The sequence below is a fragment of the Anolis sagrei genome, chromosome 2, assembly GCF_037176765.1.
Source record: "Anolis sagrei isolate rAnoSag1 chromosome 2, rAnoSag1.mat, whole genome shotgun sequence".
NCBI lineage: Eukaryota > Metazoa > Chordata > Lepidosauria > Squamata > Dactyloidae > Anolis > Anolis sagrei.
This window is the reverse complement of record NC_090022.1, coordinates 89,196,686-89,214,402: the sequence shown is the minus strand read 5'-3', so window position 1 is coordinate 89,214,402 and position 17,717 is coordinate 89,196,686. Positions and strand designations below refer to the sequence as shown.

At 38.6% G+C, this 17,717-nt stretch overlaps 1 protein-coding gene across 2 annotated transcripts in view; it reads left to right on the top strand.

Moving 5' to 3' along the window:
* Positions 1–17,717, top strand: part of SPOCK1 (SPARC (osteonectin), cwcv and kazal like domains proteoglycan 1) — a 618,789-nt gene that overhangs the window by 341,395 nt on the left and 259,677 nt on the right. For both annotated transcript variants that reach the window (XM_060759863.2, XM_067463684.1), the window contains exon 4: positions 11,048–11,162. In XM_060759863.2, coding sequence (XP_060615846.2) covers positions 11,048–11,162 — 115 coding nt within the window. The remainder of the gene's footprint in view (positions 1–11,047; positions 11,163–17,717) is intronic.

The window sequence follows — 17,717 nt, the reverse complement described above, 5'->3', positions numbered from 1 at the left end:
TTCATTGTAGATTATGTGTGCTTGGCTGAAGGATAAGATAGGTCTGTTCTTTCAAGAGCAGCAATGACTTTTATTCTCTGATCTTTTCTCTTTCTTCCCCACAACACCACTTCATTGTCTGTCTGTGATGGGGAAAGATATTAGGGTTTTTCTTCCCCTGCATGGTTCTCTGTTTTTGGGTGCTTTCTTAATGAGATGACCTTAAGTGCAGCTGTGCTGTCTTTAGTTTGCAAATGTTCAATGTCAACAAACTTGGATTTTCAATTAGAGTAAATTTTTCTGACAAATTCATCACAAGCTAAATTAGAAAGGTTTGGCAAGTGTGACCTGTGATTGGCTATCTGGAACCTTTTGGGTTGCAATGGAGAAAAGATTAAAATGTTGCAAACTGAGACCTGCCCCACAGGCACAATTTTCCAGTTCAAGTCATGAATTATCACCTTCTATGAGATCCAGCCTTTTGGCATATACTTGTAGGGTAGAATATTTTCTTGTGCCCTGCTTAGGTTTTCCTGCTCTTATTATTATTTTTCTGTATTTTCAATGGTTTCCTTTTCTCTTTTCCCTTTTAAATAAACCCATATCAACTATGGGGTTTTTTATGTGTTTCAGATAGTTTCAGTACTGACTTCAAAACCAATTTGAATCATTTCATCTATTTACTACCTTCTGGACTGAATGTCTGGAAACGGATAGTGCAAGGCTTTGACCTCTGAAATTTCAATCAGTAGAAATGTAAGGTATTAGACTTATTAGAGGGCAAAAATGAAATGCAGAGATATGGGCTCAGTGATACCTGGCTTGTGTAAAAGGATCCAGGAGTGTGTTTGGACCCATCTACACAGACAATAAGAGTCGGCCTGGAGATGAAAATACTCCATGGCATCCACAGGGTCCATTCTCCATAATATCTCCTTTTCTTGCATTAAGAAAAGTCATTTTGGGCCAGTGAAAACTGTTGTACTGTTTTGTATTAAAGGAAGCATCAATAGGAGTATAGTATCTTGATTAAAAAAAAAAGTCCCACTTGGTTCTATTTTGTTCAGGCCTCATCTGGAGTACTGTGAACAGTTCTGTGCACCACAGTTCAATAAAGATATTGACAAGCTGGAACATGTCTAGAGAACGGCACCCAAATGATTAAAGGTATAGAAACCAAGTCCAATGAGGAGTGAATGAGGGAGTTAGGTATGTTTAGTTTGGAGAAAAGAAGGCTGAGGGGGGGGGGCATGTTTAACTATTGGGAAGGATGTCACAATGAGGAGAGGGCAGGCTGTTTTCTGCTGTTCTGGAAACTAAGTCATGGAGCAATGGATTTGAACTGGAGGAAAATAGATTCTACCTGAATATTAGAAAAAACTTCATCACAATAAGAAGTATTCAACAGTGGGATATGCTGCCTTGGAGTGTGATGGAGTCTCATTCTTTGGAAGTTTTTGAATAGTCTGGATGGCCATCTGTCTGGAGTGCTTTGATTCCTGCACGGCAAGGGGTTGGGCTGGATGGCTCTTGCAGTCTCTTCCAACTCCATTTTTCTATTCTATTATTCTGTCTTGACACCTAGGAATATACTGTACTGGAAAATCTGAGTTTCTCCTCAACCAGCCTAAATTGAACAGACAGGAGTAGTAGCCATCTACCTCATTAGAGTAATTGTAAATCCAGGGATGTCTCTTGGTCTACAGCTGTACTTCACTGTGACCTCCTAGGGAATTTTTAGAAAGAAAAAATATATACATTATACCTGATCCCATCTCAGTGAAAGTTCTATGAGAAGGATATGCCAATAATTCTGTAAACATACGATCTGATGACTAGCATACTACACACTCTTCAAGTAGGTTCTATATACACGTTCTTTCTATCTGGGCCACAGAATTTGGAAATGAAATTACAATTTACTAACCTTTGAAACCAAATGTTTTGACAATAGAAGCATTATAGTGCTTTATTTAAATTTGTTGAAGACTTTTGTATACAGTTAGCTACGAAATGCTAACTTTCAAAGGATAAATCAGTTCTTTGAGTCTTGATCTCCTTGTGATGAAATTGAAAAATGGATTATGAATAAATATATATTGCAAACCAATCAGTATCTGAAGATGTCAGGTTTGTTGAACTACCTTATTTATTTATTTATTTATTTATTTATTTGCAGTATTTATACCCCATCCTTCTCAACCCCAAAGTGGACTCAGACCAGCCTTACAAAGGCAAAGATCATATAACGATTAAAAAACATTATTAAAACCGCAAAATCCGAGATCATAGCCAAAAAGCCATTCCAATTGCCAGTGCATATTTTCCATCTACAGTGGATTACAGATCCTAGCATCCAGCAGGGAGCTCACTTGATGTGACTGTGCTACCTGGTGGATGCTAGGAGCTGCAATCTGAAAACATAGCTTCTCCAAGCACCAGAAATAATATAGGTTATCTATCGACAGACATTTCTCCTAAAGTAAATAAATGTCTGCCTCCCTCTATTCTGTGAACATATGGCAATTTATTTATGCGAAGATTTCAGCAAAACCCGTCTCTCAGTGCACAGTCATTTCTAAAATAAAAAAGTTTTTAAAAATATATTCCTTACAGATATTAGAAAAGTGTTATCTGTCATAATTGCTTCAAGGGAAGGCAATACATGCAGGTCATAAATGTGGCTAGGGTTGAAAAGAACATTCAAAAATGTTTCTAAAATGATTGAAATTGTTTTTCCAAAAGTTCAGAAATTGTGATATGAAGAATCTGTGACTGATGAGAATCTTTGCAATTCAGGACTTTGTGGAAAATTTACATGTGCAGAAATCAGAAATCTTAATTCCTGCACCAAAAATGCTACTTTCTGTGCAAGTCAACAATGTGCAACTTATACTCAGAATATATTCCCAATTACAGCTTTTTCTGACTAGATACCAGCCTTTTCTGCATGGCAAATGATATTTCAATGCAGAAATATTAGTGTAAAGAGAACGTTGTGATTGGGTATTTATTTGCACTTATCTATTATCAAGCAGCATTTTCTGTGCAGAAAACATCATTTTCTGCTCAGAAATTAATGTTTCTGAATTTAAATACTATTTTCCAAACAGCAAAAACCTACAGAGAATAGTCCTATTTCTTGCATGCAACAGCCATGGGTTTATTTTTCAGAATAAATCCAAAATTATGAATAACCTTTGGTTTTTGAAGACTTTCTCACACTGAGAAGAACATTGTTGACATTACTTACTCTTACCATTGGGGAAAAACTCAGTGAAGAATTACATCCCTAATATAAACCCCATAGCTAGCCTCTAATGGCATCATTTGTTGCTTGTGCCTTCAAAGTCACCTCCAACTTTCAGTGACCCTCTTCTAGGGCTTTTCTTGCCCTGAAGTTTGCCATTGCCTTCTTTGACTGAGGGCACTCCTACACTAACACTGAAATGAAGCTTGGAATAGATTTGTGAAGAACCAGTTTCACTGCTCAGGTAATCAAATTGCAATGCCAGGAACTGTTTTAATGCCAGGAAGATGGTTATATTTACCATAGAATCTGACTTAAACAACTTCGCAGGATTTCCCCCCTTATTTCTGGGAGATATTTGCACCAATGCATCACAGGCATTGGTAGTGGGAGGGAAAAGGAAAAGTGACAGCAGCAGAAACAATTGGTTAAGTCTCTCAGTCCAGCCCAGTCATGCCCCTGAAGCATTTTTCAGCAGCCCCACTCCTCATTTGGGATTCTCAACTGCACTTCAGCAGGGGCGGATATCTACCATGCATCCTACATTTTACAAAGTTGATTTTCCCCTGGATCTGGAATATAGTGGCATCTGCTGGAGCACATTGTTTGACTGAACTCAGACTTTTTCTGTAATATTTTTGAATGTGTTGGAACACCCTTGATAAATGCTTCAGCACTCATTGGCAATATGCACTTTGTGGGCACTGCGTCCTTGAATCAGCTTTGAACTGCACTATATGATCAGTGTAGAAGGGCCCTGAGAGAGTACAAATGTGCCCAATGGCTGACAACAGACAACAGACATGTGAGTAGAAACAGCAGCAACAGCAACTATTGCTTCATTTGAATTCTGAAATGAATAATCAATAAAAGGGGAGTGGTAAAACTCAACTTCCTTTGAGTTTTATGACATAACCTCTATTCTTTTATAAGAGTGAAGTGTAACAAGGAAATTGTTGCCACGTAGTGAGTGTAAGCTCCTGTATCACCTCATTATAGCCCTTATTTGCATTGCCGAACAAGGTCTGCATGAATAATTCTTTGTGCTCTTCTCCTGCCTTCCTTTCCCTTTCTTATTATGCATCTGATTTGTAACTGTTCATTTCAAAGCTTTCACACTCACTGCTTTAGGACACAATGTGCCACGATAACAAAATACAGGATTTGTTTCTCTTTGATCTAACTCTCATGGGTCTTCTTTCCCAACAGATGATGGGCATCTGCTCCTAGAAACTGATAAATGGAACATGGTCTATCATTAACATATTACAGAAAAATGTATTGTAAGTTCAGTCCTTGCCAGAGAAGGGTTTTTGTCTTGTCTGTGTGAGTCTAAGAAGTGAAAGTAAGGATCAGTTGTTATCATTCTTAGAAAAAGCCAAACAATAGGAAAAGAAATCAGACTTTTTTGCATGTGTCTGCATCATAAATTCATGAAGCAAAGTACAATAAAAGTACAATACTAAGGTTTCCCATTTGGAAATAATATTTTCCCCACTTGAACAGGTACTCATCAAGTTTCATTCATTATCTCTAAAGTATGGTGAAAGATAGATTGTTTACAATAACTTATTACTAGACATTAGTCACAATACGAATGGAAGAGTTTTTGCATTCCTGTACTGGTGCAGTTCAAAAAGGTATTATGAGGGCATCCTGAAAGAACAGAAAACAAGACATTTTTAACCTTTTCTGACTTTTGGCTCACCTTTAGCCCAAATACACATAGGTGACCCACATCTTGCTTTGTACCATACATTTATACGGTGGGACAATGCAGATATAGAGGATAATTCAATATGATTTTTTCATTTTTTAAACAAATCGGAGAATTCCAAATTGTAACTCAGCAACCCATGCATTCTTCCAAAAGAACCACACATTAATGTTAGAATATCAACATTTACATGGATATTTTAAACCAATTTGTATTACAAACATCTCCCATCCCACATTGACACAGGAGAGGAGGTGACACCCTGACCCTGGTATCAATGTATTTAATGTGATTGTGAAAGTAGAGTATCAGTACATAGCCAAATATGCACCAGATTTCCCTGTGATCACTTAGGTTTTCTTATTACATGGAAGAGCTGCATGGAATCTGCTTTCACAAAAATACTGAACATATCAAAAAGATGTCTATTTTATTCATCTGTTTAACATTCTACCCTTGCTCCCTTTGGGACACAAAGCAATGCATAAAATTAAAAACAACTAAATTGCAGATAAAACCATACACAAGATTATTATTGAAACATAAACAATTTATTCATAACATCCAAAACAATTTAATGCTGCCATTTAAAATGCAAAAGATGAAGATCATAGCACTCTGTTAAAAGGCATATTTTCAAAACAGCGAGTTGCCAAAAGCCAGTTAAAATAAATTAATAAAAATATTTGCCTCCAGACAGAAGGTCAAGTCTGAGTGACACAGCGTTTCCAGAGCCTAGCAGCAGTTATTAATACCCTCCAACATTGCTGGGAAATACGTGGCCAAACAACATCAAAATGGCATCAACACAGCAAGAATTATTAATGATGGAAAATAGACAAGCCAGAGAGGCTGCAGCAGTTTGGTTTTGTCTGGATCTACAGTGAAGGTCAAGATTCTGCCTTTTCTTGCTGTAAATCCCGATTTAATTAACTACTTTTGTACTTTGATCTCAGTTTGCAGCAACCAAATGAAGCCAAGGATAAAAGAAAGTGAGGTGGTGCAACGGAAGAGAATATATATTTTTATTACTTACAATTACTGAGTTTGAGTAAAATGCTACATATTATTATGATATTATATATTATTTCTAAACAGGGCTTTTTAATGTCAGGGGTGAATCACAGGATCAAATACTATCCCCATCTCAATTTGTCCTGGAAATCTTTATCTCTGGTTATCAAGCAGTTCATACTCTTTGTAGGGTTTTGCATTGGTCATCAAGAAAAGCATTACCATATATTCCGGCATATAAGACGACTGGGCGTATAAGACGACCCCCAACTTTTCCAGTTAAAATATAGAGTTAAGACGACTCCCATGCATAAGACTACACCCGCGTATAAGACGACCCCTGACTTTTGAGAAGATTTTCTTGGGTTAAAAAGTAGTCTTATACGCCAGAATATACTGTATATATTTTGGACACTAAACCTCACATTACATTTGTTTAGTCAATGAAGTAATAGAAGAAACACAAAACAATCTATGTGTAATATCAAAGTGTAATATCAAAAGAGCATTTAGTATGCAATTTACCAAAATCCCCAGTACATAGCTCAATTCGGTGGCACAAAGCAAAATCAAAAAGGAGCAACCGCTCTCAAACTTAACAGTTCTAGGTCTGAATAAGGGTTCCACTGTATATAGGCTTCAGGGATACATTCAGTGAGAAAAATTATATACAAAGTAAGCATTGAGTCATGAGACTATATGTAGACTGAAGACAATGATGAAGACGGAGCACTACTCTCATACATTAAAACTAGGTGACCCACAACCCCGATACACTAAAAATTAGCGCTATTGGCATTGCTACAGTGATAACTGGCGTCTGGACCTTACAGTACTTTTCGGCTCATGGTTGATTGCTCTTGGCTGGCCAAAGAACGGAAATAATGTGATGTGCTGAGCAGTTAATCTGCATTCTGAAACTGGATTATATGGCAATGTAGAACCAGTCTTAGATTATATTCTTACAGTAGCTAGCTCTGTAAGAATGCTGGAAATCCTTAGCACTCATATAAAATAGAAAGTTTCTTATATATATGATGACAGAAAAGTTATAACAGAACACAGAATCAACATGAAATTCTTATGCTTCCTGGAGCAAGTGCAAATTGCTAATCTTTAATTAAGATTTGAAATAAAATTTATTATTTTTAAAAGCGGAGACTGGAAAATTACCATTTGATGGATTAATATCTTCTCAAATTTTGATCAGCTATCACACATATGTCAAAAATAAATGGAAGCTAAGAGTTTGGGAAGTGATTTTGTGTCAAAATATATACATTCTCAAACATGAAGTACATAACAAGCCCTATTATTTATATGGCATGCACTGGACAAAAGGAAAGTCTATGCTATATGTTTGAAATATTCAACAAATTTGGCACAAGGAACTGCTGGATAGCTTGGAAATACAGAAACTTTGGTGACATACTAGAATTTCTTCATTGTTTTTCTTCAGATTTATTGGTTTGCTCTCTTTTTGGATAATACATAGTTAACATCATCAGCAAAAACATCAAAAACTTCCAGTTTAAGGTGGCTTCCTTTTTATTCAGAGTGTCCAGGTAATGTTCGAGGCATTGAGCAGAATGGATGAAAAAGCTGTAGCTTACCATAAATAATCTCTAGACCCATTTTATATCTCCTGCTGCAAAGCTGCCCTTATTAGATAATTCTGATCTCCACTGTACAATTACACTGAACTTTGGATGCCATTTCACAAAAAAAGAAAAGCAAAACAAAACCTAGCTCATCTACTCCAATCACTGGCATTCCACCACCAGCTCCCTGAAACCAATGAATGTTTTACTATCAATATGGCCACATTTCATCAAACAGCAACTTTTTCCATCCCAAACTAAAGGCAAATTTATACTATATCACTCTGCGATTTTTTCAAAGATTATATACATTTTGTATAGCTTTTATGGCTATTATTGACTGAAGAAAAAAATTCACAATTTTTGTACAATTGTTTTTAATATATGCATTCTGCATCAATTTTCTGAATTATGTGTTATTTTTCATAATCCTTATGCTTCTATGAACAATTTTCTTTCTCATACATAAATCCCAAAATTTGAAAAAGTGCAACATCCCCCCTCAGGTATAAGTGTTTGTATATCAGCTCATCTAGCACATCTATGTTGTTAGAATCTTAATTAAAAACTATTTCAAGGCATCTCTCCTTTTGTTTTGCTCTTTGCCTGTTTATGTGATCTACTACATATAACAGGTGTACTTGTTTTTATGTCCCAAAATAATATTTAAGGATGTGTCAATTTTATTGATCCTTGTAGTCTAGGAAAATTTCTAATTTTTACATACTTTTCTTTCTATATATCAGTTTGACTCTGATATAGCTTAATTAGTTTCTTCAAAGCTGTGCCATGATGGTGCTACATTGCACTGCAGAATGTAATTATATTTAACAGGGAAACAGAGCATCATCTATACATATATGCAGAGAGCTTCAAAGGACCTTTTGGACTTTTTGTAAATGAAAGGCTCTATTTAAAATTGTAATTGTTGTGGTAATAATAGTATCTCCACTCTACACTAATATTTGTGTGCCATGCTGGCTGGAACTGGCATGCTGTGTTTTTGTTAATGTTAGTGTTATGTTCAATCAAATACAGAAAATCATACATTGTAGAAACACAAAATTGCTAAGTTTCACATTGACCTCAACAATTAGTTTTGCATTGACTTTGCTACACAATAGCAATAATTAAATAGCCCGCAATTGTTATTTTAATGGATATGAGTAGTATTAGACAAGAGTCTAGAGTGCTATATGTGGTGAATTCCCTACCTGTTAAGCTAGGGAAAGCCTAGAAAAGTAGGCCCAGGATGTTTGGCAGTCATTTTGGAAAGGGTGCCGGGGGAAATCCATTTTAGAATCTCATTTCCTGAAGAGGGCATGCTTAGAAACAGCTTGGAGGGAAATGAGGGGAGATAGTGATTGGCTGGGAGAGAGTGGGCGGAGCTTAACTTAGAAAAGGGAAAAAATGACTTTAAGGGTGTGCTTTAAAACCCTGTTAGCTCAGATTGAGTCTGGGTGTCAGAGAAGAAAGAGTTAGGAGTTTGGAGGGAGAAGAGAATAGTGAGAGAGCCCTGAAGTTGGTCAGTTAGCTAGTAGAGATAGCTAGTGAGAAGATTTTACAGCTATTAGAGAAGATAGCTGGTGGAGGAGTGTAGAGATAGATCCAGGAAAGGACTATCTGTGGAGGAGTTTAGAATTGCTTGGCAGAGAGGGATCCTGTCAGTAATTTCTGGAGGGAGAGAGGAGTGTTACTTGCAACTAAGTTGAACTGCTTAAAGAAATCACATGCTTTTATGACAATTTTTCCAAACAGCTAAGCTTAATGCTTGTTTTGTTCAAGTTCACTTAAATAAACATCATTGTTATATTGTTCACAGCATCTGTCTCATGTGTGCCTCTGTAGGTGAAGTTTTAAAAGCAGTTTCCTGCAGCAATCAAAAGTCTAATGGTGGCAGCATATATTTTAAAAGAGTAATCTTTTCAGTGTTACCTCAGAACACAATCCTGAGTGCTAATCCAGCACACCCTTGCCTAAGATACTTCAAGTAAGCCAAGGGCTTACCATTGATTTTAAGTTTGGTGGTGGTCAGAGTTCTTTCAAAAGGGTTTTTCAGCCAGAAGAAAGTTCCAGCTTTATTATAGCTTATTACAGCTTTTGATGTTGGGTTTTAATTACCTAAAGCAACATTCCATTACCAAGTGGTGGTACAGCTGCTGAGATTTATTATTTAAATAGTCCCTCTATCCTTTATAATTGGGGTCAGCCTGTAGGATTATATTCCCAAATAAGTCTCTATCCATACATGAGAGACTAGTGACATTCTATATACTGTTTCCCTTCAATACTCTTGCATGGCCTAATATACCTTTAAAATCAGTTCTAATATAGATTTCTCAAATACATAACAGATGTAGTGGATTTTCTCCCCTTCCCAAATCTAGATGTTTGGTGATCAGAACAGAACTTTCATTTAGGGTGGCACTTAGTTTGTTCATACAAAATATGTTTCATAGAATCATAGAATCAAAGAGTTGGAAGAGACCTCATGGGCCATCCAGTCCAACCCCCTGCCAAGAAGCATGAATATTGCATTCAAATCACCCCTGACAGATGGCCATCCAGCCTCTGTTTAAAAGCTTCCAAAGAAGGAGCCTCCACCACACTCCGGGGCAGAGAGTTCCACTGCTGAACGGCTCTCACAGTCAGGAAGTTCTTCCTCGTGTTCAGATGGAATCTCCTCTCTTGTAGTTTGAAGCCATTGTTCTTTTTGTCTTCCAACATTGGTTTTGCTACTTTATAATTTAGATCAGGGCTTTAAAAACTTTTCCACTTAGGACCACTTTCTTCCCAATAAGTTTTTATGTGACCCTAGGTACTAGGTATGAAAACCAATAGGTATGAAAACCAAAAATTTACTGATAACAAATCAGCATTTGCAAGGCTTGCTAAACAGGCTGGTTTTCCTTTTTGTGGAGTACAGCTGAAGCATTTTCTGCACTGTCCACTGGGAGCACTATACATTATTGCTAACAGATTTGTCTAAATGGGTGGAGTTCAGAAGCCTGTACTATTACCAAATTTTTGTAGCCCTGACATTGAGCCAAGTGGACCCCATTTGGTGTTCTGACCCAATGTTTAAAAAGTAGTGACCTAGATGGGCACTGTACCTGTTTATTCACAATTGACCAATGGGAAGCAGAAAGTAAACTTGAAGATTATTCCTCAAAACTGTTCTCTAATTCTACTGACTGAATCAAAAGAGTATGTGTAACCATCCCATCTAATTAGCAGCAAAAATGATATTGCAGGTGGTAGAATTCTGGATCTAGGTATGTGATCTAGCTTAAAATTGTAATTGGTTGGCTGTTGGGTGACCTTGGTCAGTGAATATACCTGACCACAATCACAGAATTCTGAGGATAACTGCACTGAGAAAGTAGTATTGATTTGTTTTTCATGTGATGTCTGGCTCGTTATTTTGACTAATGAGTTCTAAGAGGTAATTTTCTAAATGTCTTCTTTATATCTTGTTTTTAATAGCTCTTGATCCATCCAAAGACCCATGTTTGAAGGTAAAGTGCAGCCCACATAAAGTGTGTGTCACTCATGACTACGAGACAGCCATTTGTGTAAGCCGCAAACAGCTAGTACACAGGTAAGGATGTGGTGATTTATGATTTCAGTTAAACACCTCTGATTGCAAAATACTCCAAAATTCCACCTATCAGTATGATCTTGCTTGTTTTCAAAATATATATTTGTATATAAGTAAATTATAACATTGTTACAGGCACCATTACAGTTTTTCCCATATATTCTCATAACATTCTGATTGTTCATGTTTTCCTATCCTTTACAATTCTATACTTATCTACTACTTATATAGCTCCAATTTTCCCCTTCCCTCTTCTTCCCTCCCCTCTCCCTCCAAGAACAGTTGTACCTCTGCTCATTGTATTATTTTATTTGTTCGATCATGAAGATGGTCTGATTCAATTCCTTGTATGTTCATTTCCCTTTTACTTTGGCTATAAGCCCTTTCCATGTTTACTTCCAGTTCTCCTTAAGATGTCCATCCATATATTTTATTTTCCTTTCAGTGATGTAATCTTGAAGCATATAATCTGATAAATACTAATACCATCTTTAAAATTCCCATTTCTTTTGCTCTTTCCATCCTAAGGCTACAGTTGATTGGGTTGCTGCTATCATGTATTTTACGATTCTTTATTTCCACCTTTACCTTCCATTTTCTGAGTTAAAAAAATGTTTTTCTTGTTGAACTCTATTTTATCCCTAATATTTTCTGCATCTTGTTCTTAGTTTTTTCCGCTATGTCTATGCCAGCACAGTTTTGATGTATTTTTTGTAATATGGGCCAATTGATATGGGGTTCAAGACTATTTTGTTTCTGAAGGGAACTCAAGGAGGATCAGAGAACGCATATACAGCAAACATTCAATGCTGATTATACAATGACAAGATAGACAACAGAAATATTTAGGCTTTTTCTCATCATTCGACATCTTTTGGAGGCTGTGCTCGGTTCCGGCCACAGGAGGGTGTTGTTGCTTCATAACCTTGCTGAAGAGCTTTTTTTGTTCATAAACTTTCCTACGAAAAACCATGCCTAAAATATCTCCCCACTTAATGTGGTTCCTGTTCATCTACTTACATTGCTTATTTATTTATTTATTTATTTACTTACAGTATTCTCACCCCTAGGGGGACTCAAAGCAGTTTACACATAAGTAAAGGCAAAATTCAATGCCAATACAAACAATTACAGTTATACACTACAATTAGACATAAATCAACTTAAAACAATACATCCACAAGCATTAAAACAATAATTAAAACAATAAAACAGTCTTGTCCGTCGATTTGTCGTTCCAGTCATTGTCCTTCTAAAATGCTGCATACATTTACTTCTAGTGCCCGAAGGCCTGGTCCCAAAACCATGATATTTTTTTTTCTAAAAGCCAGGAGGGAGGGAGTGGATCTTACCTCATTTGGGAGTGTGTTCCATAGGCGGGGGGCCACAGCTGAAAAGGCCCTGTCTCTTGTCCCTGCCAGACGCATCTGTGCTGTTGACGGGAGCGAGAGCAGGGCCTCCCAGAGTGATCTTAGATTATGAGGTGGGACATAGGGGTGGATGCGTTCGGACAAGTAAGCTGGACCAGAACCATATAGAGCTTTATAGGTCAAAACCAGCACTTTGAATTGGGCTCAGAGATGGATCGGCAGCCAGTGGAGCTGGCATAGCAGGGGGTGGTATGCTCCCTGTATGCCACACCAGTTAGTAATCTGGCTCTCACCCATTGAACTAGCTGAAGTTTACAAATCATCTTCAAAGGCAGCCCCACATAGAGCGCATTGCAGTAATCTATTCGGGATGTAATCAGAGCATTGACCACCGTGGCCAAATCAGACTTCCCAAAGTACAGCCACTGCTGGTGCATGAGTTTTAACTGTGCAAAAGCTCCCCTGGCCACCGTCAAGACCTGAGGTTCCAGGCTCAGCAATGAGTCCAGGATCACTCCCAAGCTGCGAACCTACATCTTCAGGGGGAGTATAACCCCATCCAACACACGCTGTAGCCCTATGCCCTGTTCAGCCTTTCGAATGACCAGGAGGACCTCTGTCTTGTTTGGATTTAGTTTCAATTTGCTAGCCCTCCTCCAAGGCTAGCACTGAGTGCACAAGGGAGCTGGGCTGAAGTTCACCCTGACCTGGCTTCGAATGGTCAACCTTTCAGTTGGAAAGATTTACTGCAGCTGGTGATTAACCTGTTGTGATAAAGCCGGCCCTACACTGGGTGTGCAGTCTCCTTGGTACCTCAATGACATCCAGGGGTTTCAGGTCCTTATTGTGGTTTAAACTGGGTTAGATCAATTTAGTCTCATACTAAGGAAAGTCAAGAAATGCTCTAGAGTTTGAGTTAAACTCTGGAGAAACCCACGCATTGGGCTAATAAAACTGAATTACTGTGTTGCTAAATGATGCATGTCTAAAATGTGTGTTGCCAACATGAAATCTTTGTAAAGCTCTGCCTGAGGACATGAACCATGAAGTATCTAACCATTTGTTACCTATAAGCGAACAGTACTGCTGGAGCCCTGATTAAGAAAAAAAAGCAAATATTCTGTGTAAAATCATCTGTGTGTGCACATATGCGCATACATGTTTAAAGATCTGGACAAGTTCCCAGATAAAACATCTGTCCCTGCAACCTGTCTATGAGGTCCTTCTGTTAAATAGGGCCAGTAGGCAGTGCTGACAATTCCATTTACCCGAAAGAAGTGGAGTTAATCTTTTTTTTCCTTTCTGAAAGTATCTAATTCCACTCGTTAGCTAGCTCCCTGTGGCATATAAAAGCTGTAAAATCATTTCTCCCAAGCATGCAAAACTATCTGTATCACTCCTAATCTACAGGGTGTTTGATCCAAGCTGTGCCTAAAAGGAAATTCAAGAAAGAAAGATACTAATCATTGCAATAATTTCTAATTCTTGGCTCCTTTTAAGAAATGAAGCAGAAACTTGGATATCCATCTGTGTCTATCCTTGTTTGGGCATCTTGGATGCAAAGATTGAGTTTTTAAAGTGTGCTACCATTAGTTTTTTTTCTATTTGGGATTGCTGGGGTTTTTGTTTTGATTTGCTTTGGGGTATTTTTTTGGGGGGGGGGGGGCTTAAAAGCACTGTTTGCATTTTCTCTTAAGATGCACTGAACGTGGAGTGTGTAAAATTGGTCTGTGTCTCATTAATCAATTTTGCCTCATCTCTTGTACATCCTCATGTTTTCCTTTTTTATGTTCCTCCTTTGCCAGAATATTAATTAAGTGTTGGCTTAATTCCAAACACTCCTTTGGTGTTAGTTTTTCCATGTATTAAATATTGAACCCTTGCCTTTTCATAGCTAAGACACGGTGAAATGCATCCTTATTGTCGATTCACCCTTATTTAATTCTATTCTGTTTCTATGTGAGATACAATTAATGGTCAGAATAGCCAAAGAATCTCCATATACATTTTTGTTTGACACCCTGGATTTTCACATATCAAAACCTGAAGTTGGCTTGGGAGGAAAAGAATTAAAATATCTGTTCAATTACACCAGCTTTCCCCAAACATGGCACCTTCCAGCTATCTTACTGTGCAACTCGCACATTCTGTGGTGGCTAAAGGTAGACATTGGACCTCATCACATGGAGGTTCCTAATGCCAGTGACAGTGGAGGGGGGGATTCACTGGGCAATGTGGTGAATCCGTGAGGCAGTAGGGGAAACCGTTGCCCCGCATCACCCACATCACTGCTTTCCTCATCACACAGGGGAAAGTGTCACTGTTTGGCTTCCCCTGAACGCTGGCCCAATTCTAAGCAATAAGAACATGTGAAGCCTCCCATGTTTTCTGGGATTCTTCCACGATGGAGCAAAGACAGAGGCCCACCAGAAATAGCCCTGTGTTATGTGATGGGCTCTGTTAGGCTCCGTCCTGGAAGCACCCTAGGACAGAGCCAAAAGACAATGTGATGAGGTCCATAGTTGCTGTTCAAAGCTACTGGGGGACACTGCACTCTGAATCCACTAAAATCAGCATCAGATTCTTACACTTGCTGGACGGAGTAATATCTCATCCTTATTGTGGTTTTTCAGTAATAAGAACGAATATGGTCATCATGACTAATAGGTGCTGGTAATTGTCATGCATTTGCATAATTGTACTACAGAAGTATCTGCCTGTAGCAGCAAAAGGCATCCACCTGTAGCAGCAAATTCCATAGCGGTAGATATTATCTTTAATCTATCCTTATTGTCATGTCATTCAATTCACTTTATTTTCAATACTCAAGGAGAAAGAGAAAAAATATATCTCTGTCATTACTATACTGTGCACAATACTACGAACATTAAATTGTCTTTCACTACCATTCCAATGTGTATACAAACACAAACTTTTGTCATAAACTAATTCATAAATCCAAGGGAGAAGATTTCAGCTTCCAAAATTGATGACCCTAAATTAGGTAGTTTTAGGTTTATTTGGGCTATATGGTCATGTTCTAGAGGCATCCTCTCCTGACGTTTCACCTGCATCTATGGCAAGCATCCTCAGAGGTTGTGAGGTCTGTTGGAACTAGGAAAATTGGGTTTATATATCTGTGGATATATACATCACATATATGCATCATATCATAGGCTATCACTTGTGGTCAAGTATGATTGTCTTCCAAATGTAGAATTTTAGTAGTGGGACCACAAATGACTGTGGAGCCTATTTTGCGTCTGCATGGTCTTTTGCAGTGAAGACATACATTTCCCTCCAGCAAAGGATCACCGCCTTGTTGTGGTGCTGGAGCTTGAGCACCACAACAGGGTCATGAGCGAAACCGTGAAGGGCCACCCAAAACGGGACGGTCGTGGCAGAGAGGTCAGACCAAGCATGATCCCTGGGGAAGGCAATGGCAAACCACCCCAGTATCCTTGCCAAGTACAACCAGAGATATGTCGGTATGCCATTGGAAGATGGGACTCCCAGGTCGGAAGATGGCCAAAATGCTACTGGGGAGGAGCAGAGGATAAGTTCAACTAGCCCCAGATGTGATGATGCAGCTAGCTCAAAGCCGAAAGGAAGGCTAGCGGCCGACGGTACTGGAGGTGAACGACGAATCCGATGCTCTAAAGATCAACACACCATAGGAACCTGGAATGTAAGATCTATGAGCCAGGGCAAATTGGATGTTGTTATTGGTGAGATGTCAAGACTAAAGATAGACATTCTGGGGGTCAGCGAACTGAAATGGATTGGAATGGGCCAGTTCACATCAGATGACCACCAGATCTACTACTGCGGACAAGAGGAACATAGAAGAAATGGGGTAGCCTTCATAATTAATAAGAAATTCGCCAAAGCAGTGCTTGGACACAACCCAAAAAATGACAGAATGATCTCAATTGGAGTGCAAGGAAAGCCTTTCAACATCACAGTGATCCAAATATACGCCCCAACCACAGCTGCTGAAGAAGCAGAAGTAGATCAGTTCTATGAGGATCTGCAGGACCTACTGGATAATACACCAAAAAGAGACATTATTTTCATTACAGGAGACTGGAATGCCAAGGTGGGAAGTCAAATGACAACTGGGATCACAGGCAAGCATGGTCTGGGAGAACAAAATGAAGCGGGACGCAGGCTGATAGAATTTTGCCAGGAAAACTCGCTGTGTATAGCAAACACTCTCTTCCAACAACCTAAAAGACGGCTTTATACATGGACTTCACCAGATGGTCAGCACCGAAATCAGATTGACTACATCCTTTGCAGCCAAAGGTGGCAGACATCCATCCAGTCGGTGGAAACAAGAACTGGGGCTGACTGCAGCTCAGATCACAAACTTCTTATTGCTCAATTTAGAATAAAACTAAAGAGATCAGGGAAAATACATAGACCAGTTAGATATGATCTCACTAACATTCCTAGCGAATATACAGTGGAAGTGAAGAACAGATTTGAAGGACTAGATTTAGTAAACAGAGTCCCAGAAGAACTATGGACAGAAGTCCGAGACATTGTTCAGGAGGCGGCAACAAAGTATGTCCCAAAGAAAAAGAAAACCAAGAAGGCAAGATGGTTGTCTGCTGAGACACTGGAAGTAGCCCAAGAAAGGAGGAAAGCAAAAGGAAACACTGATAAGGGGAGATATGCCCAGTTAAATACGCAATTCCAGAGGTTAGCCAGAAGAGATAAGGAACTATTTTTAAATAAGCAATGCATGGAAGTGGAAGAAGACAACAGAATAGGAAGGACAAGAGACCTGTTCCAGAAAATTAGAAAAATTGGAGGTAAATTTCAGGCAAAAATTGGTATGATAAGAAACAAAGATGGCAGGGACCTAACAGAAGCTGAAGAGATCAAGAGAAGGTGGCGAGACTATACAGAAGATCTGTATAGGAAGGATAATAATATCGAGGATAGCTTTGACGGTGTGGTGAATGAATTAGAACCAGACATCCTGAGGAGTGAGGTTGAATGGGCCTTAAGAAGCATTGCTAACAACAAGGCAGCAGGAGACGACGGGATCCCAGCTGAACTGTTTAAAATCTTAAAAGATGATGCTGTCAAGGTGATGCATGCCATATGCCAGCAAATATGGAAAACACAAGAATGGCCATCAGACTGGAAGAAATCAACTTATATCCCCATACCA